The sequence below is a fragment of the Stegostoma tigrinum genome, chromosome 5, assembly GCF_030684315.1.
Source record: "Stegostoma tigrinum isolate sSteTig4 chromosome 5, sSteTig4.hap1, whole genome shotgun sequence".
NCBI lineage: Eukaryota > Metazoa > Chordata > Chondrichthyes > Orectolobiformes > Stegostomatidae > Stegostoma > Stegostoma tigrinum.
In genome coordinates this window covers 20,591,273-20,609,776 of record NC_081358.1, presented here as the reverse complement: position 1 = coordinate 20,609,776, position 18,504 = coordinate 20,591,273, and the positions used below count along the sequence as shown (strand labels likewise).

At 41.2% G+C, this 18,504-nt stretch overlaps 1 protein-coding gene across 9 annotated transcripts in view; it reads right to left on the bottom strand.

Annotated features, from left to right (window-relative positions):
* Window positions 1-18,504, bottom strand: part of LOC125451546 (lethal(3)malignant brain tumor-like protein 4) — a 290,557-nt gene that overhangs the window by 196,229 nt on the left and 75,824 nt on the right. For all 9 annotated transcript variants that reach the window (XM_059645844.1, XM_059645843.1, XM_059645845.1 and 6 more), the window contains 3 exons: window positions 5,384-5,488; window positions 3,114-3,249; window positions 2,624-2,715 (listed from right to left, as the gene is read on the bottom strand). In XM_059645844.1, the coding sequence (XP_059501827.1) occupies window positions 2,624-2,715; window positions 3,114-3,249; window positions 5,384-5,488 (333 nt within the window). The remainder of the gene's footprint in view (window positions 1-2,623; window positions 2,716-3,113; window positions 3,250-5,383; window positions 5,489-18,504) is intronic.

Below are 18,504 nucleotides of genomic sequence, written 5' to 3'. Positions count from 1 at the left end.
GTGTTGGTGTACTTCCTGAATACTTGCCTTGCTGCTTGAGTTGTGGTTTGGGCCTGTCTAGTCTGTCACCTGTTTTCTCATCTGGAGTCTGCAGCCAGATTTCCTGCACAGGCAGACAATATACTGTGCTTTACAGATTTGGAGAAAAGTTGGACAAGCCACACCTTTTGGAGGTATTGTTGACTTGAGACACTTTGTTGACTGCAGCAATAATATTGGCTGTACCTAAAGTATGTGGTTGTGTTGACCTGCCTCAATGGCCTGAGCCCATCTTCAAACAATACATCAATAGCACGACCTGTCATTCTCGAAGATGGTGTTTTCTAAAACTTTTAATTTGTGTCGAGATAATGACCGGCAAAATCAGAGTCTCTTAAGATTTCTCTTTGGAAAAGTTACCCTTATGTCCTTTGCTGTGGCATCGTCTGACAAAGCAGTCAACAGACCCTTTGAGTTGCTGTCTATATGACATGAGCTGGACTGTTTCAATGCTGATGGCAAGCCTTACTTTGAGCTGATCTTTGAAAATTTCCAAATCATTTTTGGAACTTTCTGATCGCCAGTGTAAAGACCGAATGTGTTAATTCTGCGAAGCCCCACCTTGATAACGGCAAGTAAGATTTTTGAGTTCTTTTCTCAGGATCATCTATTTCTTGCTCTGTAAAATAGAACTGCAAATGATGCTTGAACAGTTGTAATTGAGTAAAGATTGCATTACATGCCCAATCCAAAATGAGCTTCCTGCTATCCATGGTTCAGTAGTAAAGGTGCTGGATGGCACTTTTAAGCTTTGTGTGCCTGACTTTGTTTAGGCATGAATTAAAAGCAGTCCTTCAAGAACAAACTGTGTAGCTGGTATTTTTCTGAGAGTATTACTTTGTTTCACCTCCAGAAGGACTTATTCTTAGTTTTCACCTCTGCAATGTACTACGTCTCAGCTCAAAAGTGAATTGAACTTGTTCATTTCATCTTTCAATTCAGGCAATCTTAGAAATTCCATTTAGGTTGAAGGAAGTTAGAGGTTAATGGAAATGTAATTTTCTCTGTCTTCCGGCTGTTTAATGCCCTATCTACAGATCTATACAGTTGTATGTAAACCGATGCTGCTAATTTTCAAATTCTTTGAAGTCCAATGCTGTTATTCAGTTATTCAAGAACTCATTTTCCAAATATCTATGACTAATATTTTGAATTTTTGTCGTGATAGACAGCCACCAATACATCGCCTCCCGCAGGATATCTTTACATGGTGTAGCAATGCTTATGGTATACTTAGTAACATGGTGAAACCAAGCATGGATAACGTGGTGTTGAAAGATCTGACACATGTTTATTACAGCTGGCTACCATATGCAATTATTACATTCCTCAGACACTGAAATATCTGGGCAAACATTAAACTTTTCAGTAAAAACAGAACAACATTCTTTCAATAGTGTGCCATACTTCAAGTGATCTGAGTTAAGACAGAGTATGATGTGGAGGTGCTGGTGTTGAAGTGAAGTGGACAAAGTCAGTGGTCACACAACAAGTTATAGTCCAACAGGTTTATTTGAAATCACAAGCTTTTGAAAGCACCGCTCCTTCATCAGGCGAAGTGCTCCTAAAGCTTGGGATTTCAAATAAACCTGTTGGGCTGTATCCTGGTGTTGTGTGACTTCTGAAGATAGAGTATGGAATTTTTAGACCCTCAGGTCACATGCTAAATTGATGGCATCATGAGTACATCTCTTAAAGGTGTACTGACATGCTGTGAGATAGCAAGAACTGCAGATTTCTTGAGTCAGAGTTAACACAGTGTAGAGCTGGAGGAACACAGCAAACCAGGCAGCATCAGTGAACTAGGAAAGTTGACGCTTCGGGTCGTGCCCCGAAATGTCAACTTTCCTACTGACATACTGTGTCTCTTAACTGTATAAAAAGGCATAACACAATAGATACAGGATTTTCTCCTAATCACTTCTGTATAAAATTGTATGATGCATTATTTTGGATTCCGTCTATTTTGATCCCAAATCTATCTTCTAACAGCATTTCTGTTCAAATATAAGTGAGCGGATTTCAGTAAAGTGATAATGATGGAATTAAATACATTGTATATTTCAGGCTGGTGGCTAAGAAAACTGGAAAAGAATGAGCATTGACTTTTGTTCGGACAGGAACACTGTTTTCAAACATTTGATCTCACAGCCCTTAGTGCAATGGGGCCAGTGTCATTTTCACCCACTGTTGCAGATTTATTCCTGCAAATGGACAGAAAAGCTTTCTTTCAACTTTCTTTCTTTTTCTAACTGCCACAAACATCCAACTGCAGTCACAGGTTCCCCAGCAAAGTCAGAAGAGGCATCGAATTTTCACCAAAAGAATTTAACGTTAGATTAGTCCAGCGACGTTGTCAGGATCAGTGCTGTATCACTTGGGGATCAACTGACAAATCGATATCAGACTCCTGGGAACTCACTGCTTGGAAATCTTATGTGCTAATCTTGTGTGTTAAGTTCTACATTCTGTAACTAAAAACTCAATTTGTTTTAGTGTAAACATTTAAAAATCGATGTTATGAAATGAGAAGTAAATGAAGAATAAATTCAAACAGTTATACTTTCACATAAAAGACACCTACTGTATTCTGAACTTTAAACAGATTCTTTGGGGCTGGTTGGGCTTTACACGTCTTCAGATAGCTTGCCCAGTTAAATTCCTCGTCCTTATAGCCTGAAAAGGAAGCGATAAAACTGTCAACAATGGTTGAAACTGGGCAATATGATTCCACCACAAGAGTTTATTTCAAATCATCACAAACCAATATAGTGCAAATTTCCTCCATAAAAGTTCCAAATTTAACTAGAGTACGACTCAGCCATTTTAGGATCTGACCAAACTAATTTTTATTCTTGCACAGAACAGCATAACACACTCAGCTGAATTTGGCTTTCTAACTAAACTTCAAAAAGCAAGATGATTTCCCACACACAAGCAATTTCCATAAGGTAGATGTCACAAAGACGAAGCTAGCACAGTTTTCAAATGAGATAGACGCACATTCTACATTGCACTCTCTTATAGGATTTTCTGATAAATATTTATGTTTGTCTCTAGTTAAGGTTTCAGACCTTTAGGAAGATGCAATTTGCGACTGGTCTTTTCACACCACCCCACAGGATGGATATCAGGTGAATCAATGTTCGTCCAGAAATCAAAACACTCCGAATATCCGTCAAAATGGAGTCTCAGCCGAACGCCACATACCTGACAGGAGGAAATCACCAAACTCATGTTATTTTCAACACTATAGCACTGCAGCAACACTGTTAGGAGGCACCAATGTTCAGTACATATCACCCATGATGTGGAGATGCCCATGTTGGACAAGGTCAGAAATCACACAACACCATGTTATAGTCCAACAGGTTTATTTAATATCACAAGCTTGCAGAGTGTGGTTCCTTCGTCAGGTGAAGCTTGTGATTTTAAATAAGCCCTCTGGACTATAACCTGGTGTCATGTGACTTCTGACTTTAGCAAACATTCTGTTACACATTTATTTTAGCAGGAAGAATCGTATAGTCATCTATGACTGTGAACTGCTCAGTCAGGAGCTTGCAGTGGCTATTTGCAATTTCAGCAATATTTAAAATATTATCTACCATAAATATATTTCAAATATTGTAAACATTCAAATAAAACTGGCTAATAACTGGGGAAGATATTCCACTTATTAGGCTGGGAATTAAATAATAAGCTGAGAAGATGGCATGGACCTTGAATGAGAGAAAATCTGGAGGGGTGCAATACAGAGCTTTTCCCCACCTGATTTTCCTTCAAGCACCCTACCAAATGATTAGTTAAAACCTAGTATGAAAACGCATATTAGAAACATACAGATTGTTTTGGAAGGAGACTGCCATTTGCCCATTAAGTCTATTGTTGTACAGATTTCACGTCACATAGTGACTGGAGTTTACGGTGTTTTGCATCAGTTGGTCTTTTTACTGTCTTTTGTTTTTATGTGTAAATAACAAGCTTAAGAACGTAATAAATAGGAGCAGGAGTAAGTCATCTGGCCCATCAAGCTTGCTCTGCCATTCAAAAAGATCATGGCTGATCTTTTTGTGGATCTACTTACCGACAAGCTCACAGTAACCCTTCATTCTTCCACGTTCAGAAATCTACCTTCGCTTTAAAAACATTCAACGAGGAAGCCTCAACTACTTCACTGGGCAGGGAATTCCACAGATTCGTAACCATTTGTGTGAGGATGTTCATCCTCAATTCAGTCCTAAATCTGTTTATTTTGCTGCTATGCACCCTAGTTATACTTTCACCCACCAGTGGAAATAACCTTCCTGCTTTTATATTATCTATTCCCTTCATAATGTATATGCATTTCTGTAAGGTCCTCCATCATTTTTCTAAATTCCAATGAGTATAGCCCCATTCTATTCATAAGCCAACCCTTGCAATCCTGGAATCAACCTTGCGTACCTCCTCTGTACCCTGCTAAACCATGCAGTCTCATGGTCTCCCTGGGAGTCATGCTAGACAGATATAAACACACGAGTTATGAGTAGCAGGCCATTTGACCCTTTGAGCCTGCATCACCATTCATTACAATAACTCTTCTGATTTTAGCCTCAATTACACTCTCCTGTCTACCTCCAACACACTCTGAATCCCTGGTCAATCAAGAATCTTCCTAATCTCAATTTAAAAATTTCAATAACCCTGTCTCCACAGCTCTCTGTGGAAGAGAATTTCATAAACCAAGACCCTCAGAAATAAAAAAAAACTCTCATCTCTGTTTTAAATGAGAGCACCCTATTTTAAACTGTGTCCCCTAGTTCTGGTCTCTCCGAAAAAGGGATATACCCTTTCAGTTTTGACCCTGTCAATTCATCCCAGCAACCGATCTGCTTCAATAAGATCACCACTCATTCTTGTCAACTCCAATAAGTGCAGGCCCAGTCTGTCCAATTTTTCATCATAAGATAACCTCTGCACTGTAGAAATCAGTTCAGTCTGGCTTCTCTGATTGCTTCTAATGTTATTATATCCTGAGTTAAGTAAGGAGATCCAATATGAAGATGTCAACGGCAAGCCTATGCACACAAGAAAAAAATCAATACAAACTCTGGACACAGGAAATCTGAAGTAAAAACATAAAATTCCAGAAATATCCAGAAAGAAAAATTAGTGGAAATTTTAGGTCCTTAGCCTTTCATCTCAGTCCTGAAACTGAACTCTTTTTCCGCCTAAACAGATACAGCCTAATCTGAATTTTTCCAACATTTTCTGTTTTACAGACATGCCAATGTTAAAAATCAATGCAAATACAGCTGCTGTTACATTTAATCACAAATTACTCAGGCTCATGAAATCTTACCTCTGCCACTGACAACACACAGAACATGGAGGGGTGCCGTGGGTCGATGCCTTCCAATCTCATGCCTACTTTAAATCCATTTTTAATCTGAGGAACTAACTGACACTGTGAAGAGAAAAAAAAATGGTACATAAGTGCTTCCTCTCCATAACGGTCTCCAAACCAGAACAAAGGTTCAACAATGCTCCAAGCTGACTCTCTGCTGCCAATAAAACAATTTTATCCCAGTCTTGAACCTCTGGCACTAACCGTTCAATGGCAGATATTTTGCATCAGTAACATCAAAGCCATCACAATTCTTCTGCCTCCCCTACACATCAACTGAAATTGAGGCTATCCACTTTGGGAAGAAACAGATGTGCAGAGTTCACAGAGCCCTACAGTCTCCACCATGTGGAAACAGGCCATTCAGCCCAACACATCAACACTGACTTGCTGATAGGCATCCCACCCAGACTCATCACATCACCTTATCCCTGTAATTCCCATGGCTAATGCACCTAAACTATACAACTTTGAGCACTATGAGCAATTTAGCATTGGCAATCAAACTAACCTGCACATCTGAGATAACAAGGTGTACAGCTGGATGAACACAGCAGGCAAAGCAGCACCAGAACAGCAGGAAGGCCAACGTTTTGGGCCTAGGCCCTTCTTCAGAAAATGCACATCTTTTGGACTGTGGGAGGAAACCAGAGCACCCAACAGAAATCCACGGAGACGCAGGGAGAATGTGCATACTCTATGCAGACAGTCACCCAAGGGTGCAATCGAACCTGGGACCCTTGCATTCTTAGGCAACAGTACTAACCACTGAACCACCATGCCACTCACAGCTCTCCTGAAATGGTGAGAGGCTGGAGGGTGAAAATGTGCAAAGGAATCTGGGTGCTCTTGTCAATTAATCACTGAAAGTAGGTGCAGCAAGCAATGAGGGAAGCTCATGGAACATCACCATTTATTGTAACAGGATTTGAATACAGGAATAGTGAAGTCTTGCTTCAATTTAATGGAGAATTGGTTAGGCAGCACCTGGAGTACTATGTGCAGTTCTTGGTCTCAGCAAAAATGTTACTGTCATCAGGGGAGTTGAATGAAGATTTGACAGGATTGTTCTACAAAGGGAGATTAGGAAAATTGGGCTTACATTGACCTGAGTTTTGAAGAATCTCATTAATCACCTGGCAAGATACAATATGCTTAAAGGCCAAGACATTTTGCAGGTAAGATAGTCACTCTCTTTGGGGATTCTAAAGCTAAGGAGCACAATTGAAAGGGGTGGGGTGCAGTTCCACTTGGATCTGAGATGAGGAGAAATGTATTTACTCAGATGATTCTGAACCTTTGGTATTCTCTACCACAGAGGGCTGTGGAGGCTCAGTCTTTGGGTATGTTTAAGCAGGAGAGCAATGGATTTCTGATTAACTGTGGCATTGAGGGTTATGAGGATAAGGTGAGTAAAAGGTTTTGGAGTATTGACCAGCCATGGTGGCACTGAATATTGGAGTAGGCTCAATGGACTGAAGAGCCTCTCCTGATGCTACGTTCCTATGCAATTGGGTATGGCATTTGAAATTCACATCCTGTTTGTGAATTGCTGCTTTGACAACATGGCTTTGGTTGCAGATGCAGACATCCTGAACCTTATTATTACCTCCCCATCTGGCTGCACGTTCCACTGTCTGCCCAGTCCAAACTAGTCATGATTGCCAAATTATTCCATTATTGCAAACAAATTTCAAATCGTTTTCCATCTTTTTTATCACTTTGCAGTGGTTAGGTTTTCACATCAGCTTTTCAAATATGATAATAAAACAGGCTATTACACTTCACAACATCGCATTAACAGTCATGCAGACTTAAAAGGCTTCTTCCATTTGGAGATAACCAATAAGTATCTTAAGTCACATTGCATTATCTCAAATATGTGAAACGGGAATAAGGAATACATTGTGACAGACTGTTCAGAAAGCAACATTCTCCATTCTGCACTTGAAGCATTTGAGGGCAGTTGCTGAACAGAAAATATATCCACATATGAAAGAGGGAGCAGAAAGGTATTTCAAAGATTTCATGGTCACATTTGGTACATATTGAATTTTATTCTGTGGGCTTTCATGATAATTTCGCGAGCTGAAAAGTGGATAAAATTGCATATTCTCCATTGTACCTGTCAAACAAATAGAAAAATGGAAGATAATGCATCAATTTAAAAATGCAAAGTGTGACATTCATGTTCAAATCAATTAAAACATTCACCAGATTTAATTCTCCCTCTTGCATTGTGCCACATGGAATCTAGTTACTATCTTAAGAACATGATTATGCCAAAACACTCTTTGATTGATGTGTTCATTAGAAAATATTATGTATATGCATTTTTCCTGTCCAACTTCCAGTTGTCAGGACTTTCTGCACAATGATTCTATGCCAACACTTAATACTGAAACTGCTGAAGTAAATTAAAATTTCACATCCTGAGGCAACAACTGGCTAGTATGGTGTGATTTCAGACACTGCTAACTAGGTGGCACTGTGGAGTGACTTCCTGGAAGGCTTCAGAGATAATGGGCACTGCAGAAGCTGGAGAATCCGAGATAATAAAGTGTGGAGCTGGATGAACACAGCAGGCCAAGCAGCATCTTAGGAGCACAAAAGCTGATGTTTCGGGCCTGGGCCTGCTGTGTTCATCCAGCTCCACACTTTATTATGCTGGAAGGCTTTACACTGTTTGCACTTTGAAAATTCTAACAAAATCATCAACCACAAGAAATTTGTCAATGCAGTATTTTTGGGGATAAGGGAAAACAGTGATTATTTTACTAAATTAGCTATCCTAGTAGCCAGACTAATGACCAAAAAGATACCAATTAAATTTAATTGCTATGTTGGGGTTTAAAAGTCAATTACTGAAATAAATCTGGAATTTTTGAAAAAAACTAACATTAGTAATTAAACCATAAGATTCCAGACTGGTGAGACAATGCTGAACCGTGTGGTCACTGGATTAGTGACCCAAAGATCCAGGTAATGCTCTATTCCGTGGATACAAATTCCATCCTGGCAGATGGTGAAATATGAGTCAATGAAAACTTGGAATTAAAAGCTACCCAATGGTGACCTTACAGCCACTAGTGATTGCTGCAAGAACCTACTTAGATCACGAATGAAATTTCAGTAACAAAATGTGGCACACCCGGTCTGACCCACGTGTGACTCCAGCTCCACAACAATATGGCGTACTCCTAAGATGCCTCTGAAACGGCCCAAGCAAGCCAACCAAGTCAAAAGACAATTAGGGAAAGGCAGTGAATGCCGGCCCAGCCAGTGATGCCCACATCCCACGAATGAATTTTTAAAAAGGCATTTGATTCACTGATGTTCTTGAGGGAAGTAAATCCACAATCCTTTACTGACTGTGGCTAATTTGTGACTCCAGATCCACAGCAGGATGGTTGACTCTTAATTGTCTTCTGAAACGTCAAAAGAAGCCATTCAGTTATAGTCAAGGAAGCATGGAAAAGATAGGGGCAGAAGGAGGCCATTCAGCCCTTCAAGCCTGTTCCACCATTCATCACTATCATGGCTGATTGTCTAACTCAATAGCCTAATCCTGCTTTCTCCCTGTAACCTTTGATCCATTCGAGCCAAGTGCTAGATCTAGCTGCTTCTCGAACACATGCACTCTTTTGGCATCAACTATTTCCTGTGGTAATGAATTCCACAGGCTCACCGCTCTCTCAGTGAAGAAATGTCTCCTCATCTCTGTCTTAAATGGTCTGTCCTGAATCTTCAGACTGTGACCCCTGGTTCTGGACACACCCAACATCAGGAACATCTTCCCTGCATCTATCCCATCCAGTCCTATTAGAATTTCTCAAGTCTCTGAGATTCTCCCCTCATAGTCCAAACTCTAACGAAGACAATCCCAAACTAGTCAATCTCTCCTCATACGTCAGACTCCCAACCTTGGAATCAGCCTGGTAAATCTTCACTGTACTCCCTCGAGAGCAAGAGTATCCTTCCTCAGAAAAGGAGACCAAAATTGCACACAGTATTCCAGATGTGGTCTCATCAAGGCCATGTACAACTGCAACCAAACATCTCTGCTCCTGTGCTCAAAACCTCTCGTACTGAAGGCCAACATACCATTTACCGTCATTGCCACCTGCTGCACATAAATACTTACCTTCAGTTACTGGTACACAAGGACTCTCAGGTCCTGCTCCCCTCTCCCAATTTACAGCCGTTCAGGTAGTAATCTGCCTTCTTGTTTTAGCTTCTAAAGTGTATAACCTCACATTTATCCGAATTATGCTTCCACTGATTTTCCTACTCACCCAACCTGTCCAGGTCATGCTGAATGATCTCTGCATCCCCGTCACAGTTCATCCTCCCACTCAGTTAGGTATCATTTGCAAACTTGGAGATGTTACATTGTGTTCCCTTAGCCAGAGACCTTCGTAATAGCAAATTTTGCCAGTGACACTCCTGACTCCCTAAAGCCTGTCCACCATTTACACGGCACAAGACAGGAGTGTGATGGAATATTCCCCGCCTGCCTGGACTGGGTGCAAATCTAATTACACTCAAGAAGCTTGACACCATCTGGGGCAAAGCAGCTGCTGAACTGGCACCACATCCACAAAGAAAAATTAGTCACTTCTCATACGGTCAATGTTTTGAAGTCAAGACCAAGTATTCCCACTTTTCAACAGATACCGGATTCACGATTGAATGTACAAATTGATCATAACAAAATAGCTGAGTTAAAAGCATTAACATCTATTGAGTGATGTGACACATAATCACTTAAGATTGGGTTCAAGGAGTTTTGTATTCATAGTCTTAACACTTTCAGCGGAAATCTTAGCAAAAAAGCAGAGAGAGTGACATTGTTCGTCAATGATTTTGTCACTGTGCTTGGACATAAAAATGTTATAGGGACTGGAAAAATATAAACTCCATCTAGAGTGAATTATGCTGTAAAAAAAGTAATGCTACAATTCCGGGTGCACATTACAAGACATCAAACTGTGATTGAAATACAGAGAGATAGACAGTGCAGAGAAATATTCAGGAAAAACAAGGTAATGCACATTTAACAAATGAAGTAAACCCAAAGCGGTCTGGGACTAAATGAACTTTTAAGAAAAATGGATCAGTATGTTTCGAGGAAACAACTTGCTTTTGATTTGGGGCTAGGAAATTCAAACGGGTAAATAACTGATGTGACACCGAGGCAGAAATAATAGCACCAGTGACAACAACATTGTCTTTGGCGAGATCTGAAATAGTTTGGGCCTCTCAGTGGAAGCTTCAGTCACGCAAGCTGGTTGGTCCACTGATTTCAGATTCTTTTAGGCAGAAGTTTTTAAAACATTCTTCTAAGAGCCAAATATCTTATATATGCTAGAAACTTTGACAGTTCAAAGTCAGACCTTTTTGTTTATTCACCTGGAGACATGGGTGTCACTGGCTGGGCCATTGCCCATTCCTAGCTGCCCTTCAGAAGGTGGTGGTGAGCTGACTTCTTGAACAGTTGCAGTCCATGGGCTGCAGATTGACCCACAATGTCATTAGGGAGGGAATGCCAGCATTTTGACACAGCAACAGTGAAGGATCGATGATATATTTCCAAGTCAGGCTCACGGGTGCCATGGAAACAAACGTTCAGCTGGTGGCATTTCCATGTATCCACTTGCCCTATCCTTCTAGTGGTCATGGGTTTGCAAGGTGCTGTCCAAGATTCTTTGGTGAATTTCTGCAGTGCATCTTGTAGATAATACACACTGTTGTTACTGATTGTCAGTGATGGAGTGACCGAATGTTTGTGGATGTGGTGCCAATTCAGCAGCTGCTTTGCCCCAGATGGTGTCAAGCTTCTTGAGTGTAGTTAGATTTGCACCCAGTCCAGGCAGGTGGGGAACATTCCATCACACTCCTGACTTGTGCCGTGTAAATGGTGGACAGGCTTTAGGGAGTCAGGAGATGACTTACTTGCCCTGGTATTCCTAACCTCTGACCTGCTGTTATATCTATTGTGTTTATGCAGCAAGTGCAGTTGTTTCTGGTCAATGGTAAACCCCAGGATGTTGACAGTGATGGATTCAGTGATGGTAACACCACTTGAATGTCAAGGAGCGGTGGTTAGATTGTCATTTATTAAACATGGTTACTGCCTGGCAATTGTGTGGTGTCAATGTTAATTGCCACTTGTCAGCCCAAGCTTGGGTACTGTCCGCATCTTGTTACATTTGAACATGGATTGCTTCAGTGTCTGAGGATACAGATGGTGCTGAACACTGTGCAATCATCAACAAACACCTCCCCTTCTGACCGTATGATGGAGAGAAGGTGGTTGATGAAGCAGCTGAAGATTATTGAGCCTGAGGATTCCCTGAGGAACTCCTGCAGAGATGTCCTGGAGATGAGATGACTGACCTTCAACAACCACAACCATCTTCCCATGTGTCAGGTATGATTCCAATCAGCAGAATGGTTGCAACAACATCCCCCCTGACAATAGCCATTGATTCCAGTTTTACTCTGACTCCTTGATACCACACTTGGTTGAATGCAGCCTTCATGTCAAGGGCTGTCACTCGCACCTCACCTCTTAAAGTCAGCTCTTTTGTCCATGTTTGACCCAAGGCAGTAATGAGGTCAGGAGCTGAGTGGCCCTGGTGGAACTCAATCCGGACGTCACTGAGCTGGTGCCGCTTGATAGTACGAATGATGACAGCTTCGATCACTTTACTGATGATTGAGGGTAGACTGATGGGGCAGTAAAAGGTTGGATTGAATATGACCTGCTTTTTATGTAAGGGACATAGCTAGGCAATTTTCCACATTGTTGGTAGATGCTAGAGAGGTAGCAGCTATCAGTTTTGCTCGGGGTGCAGCAAGTTCTCAAGCATGTCTTCAGCACTGTTGCTACAAAGTTGAGAGGGGCCATGGCAGTATCCAGTGCCTTCAACCATTTCTTGGAATCACAGGAAGTGAACTGAATTGGCTGAAGACTGGTACCTGTAATGCTGGGGACCACTGGCAGAGGCCGAGATGGATCATCCACTCGGCACTTCCAGCTAAAGGTTGCTGTGAATGCTTTAGCCTTATTTTTTACACTGATGTATTGGGTTCTTCCATCATTGAGGATGGAAATATTTGTGAGGCTTCCTCCTCCAGTGAGTTGTTTGATGGTCCACCAGCATTGTGTGTCCTGCTGATTACTCCTATTATGAGTACGAGGCATGTCATTTGTTAGTGTTTGGGTACACACCATTTTGCAAACCAGATAGCAGCTGGTGCAAAAAAGTTAAATGCTTGGGGCACTTTTTACTGTAAAGTGCACTGTGGGTGGACAAAACATTTTCAACATGGGTTCAGTGACACAGAGTCAGGAGACACATGGCACTCACAGTTCCTGGTTTAGGCGGGGCAAAGTTTCTGAAACTAATCAAAGCACAGGAGTGGTTCCTTCTTCGGCCCTCCAGAAAATGTACTTTAGATTGCTTTCAAGATTGTGGCCTTACAGCAGTCACAATGCAGCTTTTCTGACTTCAAATTCAGAAAGCTGAGACCTGAGACGGTCAAAAAAGAAAAAAAGCTTTGTGAGCTTTGACAAAGTAACCATCCTGAATGGGCATTTCCATCTTGCACAAACCAGCCTTCCATCCACTGATGCTGTCTCTACTTCCTGCTTCCATGGGAAGGCGATCAACATAATCAAAGACCTCTCCCACCCCGGTCATACCCCTCTTGCATCGCGCGGATGGTATAAAACTTTGAATACACATATGAACAGATTCCTCCCCATTGTAATCAGACTTCTGAATGGATGTCTCAAACATTCATTCTGACCTATCTTTCTCTGCACCTTTTCTGCGGCTGTAACACCGTATTCTGCAATCTCTGATGCACTTTAATTGAAGTAATCTCTGATAAGCACGTAGCTACAATGGATCTGCCTGTAGGGCATATAAAACACTTTTCAATGTATCTCGGTATATGTGACAACAATAAATCAAATTAAATTAATAATGTTTGCAATACGATCCATTTTGGAGAACAGTTCAGTGAGCAAATGCTGCTTTACTGTGAGAAGTTTTGAAAAAGGCTGCACTGACAAGTCCCACCAACAAAGTTTGCACGATGGAGAAATTAGGTCAACCTTGTGCAGAACGTTGGTCAGACCACACTTGATCTCCCTTTAATAAAAAGGATATCAAAACATTTAACTTCAGATTACTACAGTGCTATAATCCTATTCAAATACTGCTAGCACCTGAATTCTTTGCACATTATACGCTACGTTGTCAACTTACTTATTTCCAAAGACTTAAAAAAAATCAGTTTATTTTCATTTTTAAAAAGTCTATTCATTTTAGGTCATATTCAGTTACATAATAATTCTCAACTGAAAACTAAACATCTATGGTTAATCTCTACTACTATGAGCCATGAACAAATGTAAATGCTTTACACTCAATTTTTCTTCATGGTTGTCTCTGTATCAATTGGCCATTGAGTTGGATATTTTCAAACTGAAGGGAAGCCATCATAGCTACTTGCAAATCAGAAATGTAAAGTGTACTAAAAATATAAAATACAACAAATGGACAATTTCTCAGAAATTGCCTTTCAATTAAGTTAGTATTGCTATATTGAAAAGAGGACTTTGAAAGACTGCAATCCATCTGTGAGATTTTCCAATTTTGCATGGGCTAAAAACACAAAGGGGTATTCTGCCTTAAAAACAATCTTGAATGGTCCACCACCTGGCTACTTATTGATTGGTCTAAATGCTATATTACTGCATTTGAATTGGCAAATGCTTTTTTCTGCTCTTCTCTAATGTGAATATGCATGGAAAGTTCAGAACATTTTCTAAACGTTGGAATAACACTGCATTTTGATTTTTAGTACCTTGTGCATACAAGAAAATCATATTTATTTACATGAAAACTGAAGACGCAAACATAGATCGCGCTACAGATACAGAAACAATTCTCGTTACCTCCTGTGCTTGAATTTCAATGAATGCAACAATGCTCACTCAGACTTTATTTGGTACATGACTACTGGTTGCTATGGGAACTGAGAGAATGATTAACTGTAAAATCATCTGGGAATGCAAAACAGCACAGAGGGTTTCAGTTGTAAGTTTTAGGTCACAATAATATGAAATGACAAACGATCAGCATCATTTTTATGTTATGCTAAAATAAAACAATGATTACATGGTGTTATTAAGAGAACCTGTCTATCGAAAGCAACTGAAACAAAAAAAATTGAGCTACACTCTTGTTTAAAATGCAATGATATTCTTTCAAAAAAAAATACACTGTGATATTTTCTTTGGTCACAAATGGCAGTGAAATTGTTCAATGGCGGTAACATAGAACTCCAGATGATTAAGCAACTGGACTACATCGCCTGCATTCAGCCCAAACAGGCTTTCAACTCACATCTTTCTCTCGTTTATCTCGCAAAATCTCCTCATCTCCTCTTTTAGCTCATCCACCTCCTGCTCCCTCGGCTTTATCTCCATCCAAGACTAGGTGCACTTGCCATGCTAAATTGCCCATAGTGTCCAGGGACGTGCAGCCCAGGAGGATTAGTCATGGGAGATAACAAGGTGTAGAGCTGGATGAACACAGCAGGCCAAGCAGCGTCAGAAGAGCAGGAGAGCTGATGGTTCGGTCCAAGACCTGGAAATGTCAGGTTATGGTGGGGGTGGGGGGGATGGGTCTATGCAGTATGCTGTTCAGAGGGTCAGTCTGTACTCGATGGGCTAAATGGCCTTCTTCCACACTGTAGGGAGCCTATGATTCTAAGGCTGCCAACCTTCCTGGGTCCCATCTTATTTATCATCATTAAGAGTTCTCTGTCAAGTGAAAACATACACTCAACCCCTCCAGAATTGCAAACTACGTCCCATCTCAACCTCACTTTACTCTCCAAAGTTACTTAATTTATTATTACCGCTCAAATCATGCTCAGCCTTTAGAAAAATTAATATTTAAAATTCTCCATTTAAGATGTTACGCCTTTCTAAAATTTAGCCACTTCTGGCCGTGGGTGTCACTGGCTGGCCAGTATATATTGCCTGTCCTTAACTGGCCTTGAGAAGGTGGTGGTAAGCAGCCTTCTTGAACCACTGCAGTCCACATTCACTGGGTTTACCAATTAACGCCATTCGGGACTGAATTCCAAGATTTTGACTCAGGGACATTAAAAGAACAGTGGTATATTTCCAAGCCAGGATGGTGAGTGCGTTGGTTGGGAACTTGAAGGTGGTGGTGTTCTCATGTATATGTTGCTTCTGGATGGAAGTGTTCATGGATTTGCAAGGTGCTGTCTAAGGATGTTCTGTGAATTTCTGCAGTGCAACTTGTAGTTAGTGTGCACTGCTGCTGCTGACAGTCGATGGTGGACAGTGTGGATGCTTGTGGACGTGGCGCCAATCAAGCGGGTTGCTTTGTCCTGGATGGTGTCAAGCTTCTTGAGTGTTGTTGGAGCTTCGCTCATCCAGGCAAGTGGGGAGTATTCCATCACAGTCCTAATCTATACTTTGCAGATGGTGGACAGGCTTTGGGAAGTCAGGTGCTGAGTTACTTGCTGCAATCTTAGCTGTCACAGAGTCCTAACCCACACAAAATCCCATTCACATTTAGGCTTGCTGATAAAATAGATTCCCAGTTAAACAATGCCTCCTTTTTAAATAATCTTATCCACTATTTGAAAATTTTTTGGTGCAAAAGGCATCTAAAATTATTAGTCCTTCAGAAATGTGCCTTCACATTTCAATGAGGCAAAGCGTCATTGGAATATAAAAGCAGCGATGTGCTTCTGAGACTTTATAAAGCTCGAATTAGGCCCCATTTAGAATACTGTGTCCAATTTTCGGCCCCACACCTCAGGAAGGACATACTGGCGCTACAGCGTGTCCAGCGGAGATTCACACGGATGATCCCTGGAATGTCAGGTTTAACATACGATGAATGACTGAGAATCCTGTGATTATATTCATTAGAGTTTAGAAGGTTGAGGGGAGATCTAATAGAAACTTACAAGATAATGCATGGCTTAGAAAAGGTGGATGCTGGGAAGTTGTTTCCATTAGGCGGGGAGACTAGGACCCATGGGCACAGCCTTAAAATTAGAGGGGGTAAATTTAAAATGGAAATGAGGAGACATTTCTTTAGCCAGAGAGTGGTGGGCCTGTGGAATTCATTGCCACGGAGTGCAGTGGAGGCCGGGACATTAAATGTCTTCAAGGCAGAGACTGATAAATTCTTGATCTCACAAGAAATCAAGGGCTATGGGGAGAGTGCAGGGAAGTGGAGTTGAAATGCCCATCAGCCATGATTAAATGGCAGAGTGGAGTCGATGGGCCGAATGACCTTACTTCCACTCCTATGTCTTATGGTCTTATAAAACATTTCCTAAATAATTATCGCCTCATGACAGGATGCAACATAAACTTGACTGATACCAGTGGTACAACTGCTTCCAAAGATGAACTTGCACATTCTTGTCACAGCCCAGAGAAATGAGCACTGAATGGAAACCAATCATCTTGTGCAGCACTCAGAGTACTGTACTTTAACAAATGTTGTATTTTGGGCGAGTCTTTAAACCAAGCCCCTGTCAGTTTTGTTACATAAACAGAAACACTCTCCTCAGCTCCTGAAACAGATTGTGCTCGCAGGCAGCATGACCTGAGACAACATGTGAACTTGGTTTGCTAAATAGTAAGCAACATTTGCGCTACAAAAGTGCCAGACCAGAACCATCTCCCCATGACACCCTCAATAGATGTGAGAATGTACTGATACAAAGGATCTAAATAAAACTCTAAAGAGATCGCACTACCCCATGTTAACTATGCAAGGAATCCTGCTGCAATCTGCACAGTTGACATGGGGTAGATGCGAGGAATGGTTAGTGACAACTGATGCTGGGTGAAAGCAGCACCTTTCCAATCACATTCTGAAAACCTTTCGAGGGATGCAAATGGTTGTACAACATGTTTGGCATTTCTGTGGCTCCATAAAAGTATCAACGCAGGCAGTATGAGCGATGTTCAAGTGAAGTAGAGGCTAAAATGGATGATTTGCTAATTTAAGGATTCAAAGGCACATGAGAAGAAGTTATCGTTGACCGTGATCAAAATCTAGTTTGCCTGCTAGAGCTCACCAGATGAAACTAAAGCCTAAATTAATACCAGCCAAGAGCAACAAAATGGCAGAAATGGCAGAAAGCCAAATTTTTATTCTGACAAAGCTGCAAAACCAGTGCCAGCATTAAACATTCAAGAGACAACCAGGATACAAACCTTCAATACTCTCAACAAGAATCAGCACAAGTGGCAACTTGGAACTAGGGTAGAGCAAGTGTCACATCAATTGTATGTGGTAGAAGTGAATGACAAGGTAGCAAACTGTTGCTAATACAGGCACATAAGGACAACCCAAGAAGCTGCTCCTTCACTGCAGGCGGCCAATCAGGAAAATGTGAAGGAACCAACTGCAAAAACCACTGACTAACCATTAGTCCCAGCAAACTGCAGCAACCCATCAAGGGAAGCGAAATGGCAGCAATCACCACATCTCCAACTAATGAAATGGGAGTGACACATCCTGCAGGAAGATGAACAGCCGATGGAAATGTGTGCACATACCATGAAGTGTGCAACATGATTTCAAGTCTTTGTGTCCAATGAATGTGCAGAGACTGACCTGAACAACAAAATGTTAATGCATGAGAACAGCTGTACGCATTGTGGATAACTTTAGTAACTTAGTGTGAATAATAACATGCAAATGTTTCGTAAGGAAAGGGGTATTTTGAGATAGAAATGCAATATTGTAGTCAAATGCAGAACAACATCTCTACTTCTTCAGGAGCCTAAGGAAATTCAGCATGTCCTGCAAGAAACTACAGAGAATCGCGAATTTAGCCAAGTCCAACACGCAAACCAGCCTTTCTTCCACTGGCTGCATCTATACTGCCCGCTTCCCCAGGAAGGCAACCAACATAATCAAAGACTCTTTCCACCCAGTTGTGCTCACTTCCACCCTCTCCCATTGGGTAGAAAGTATGAAAGCTGGTAC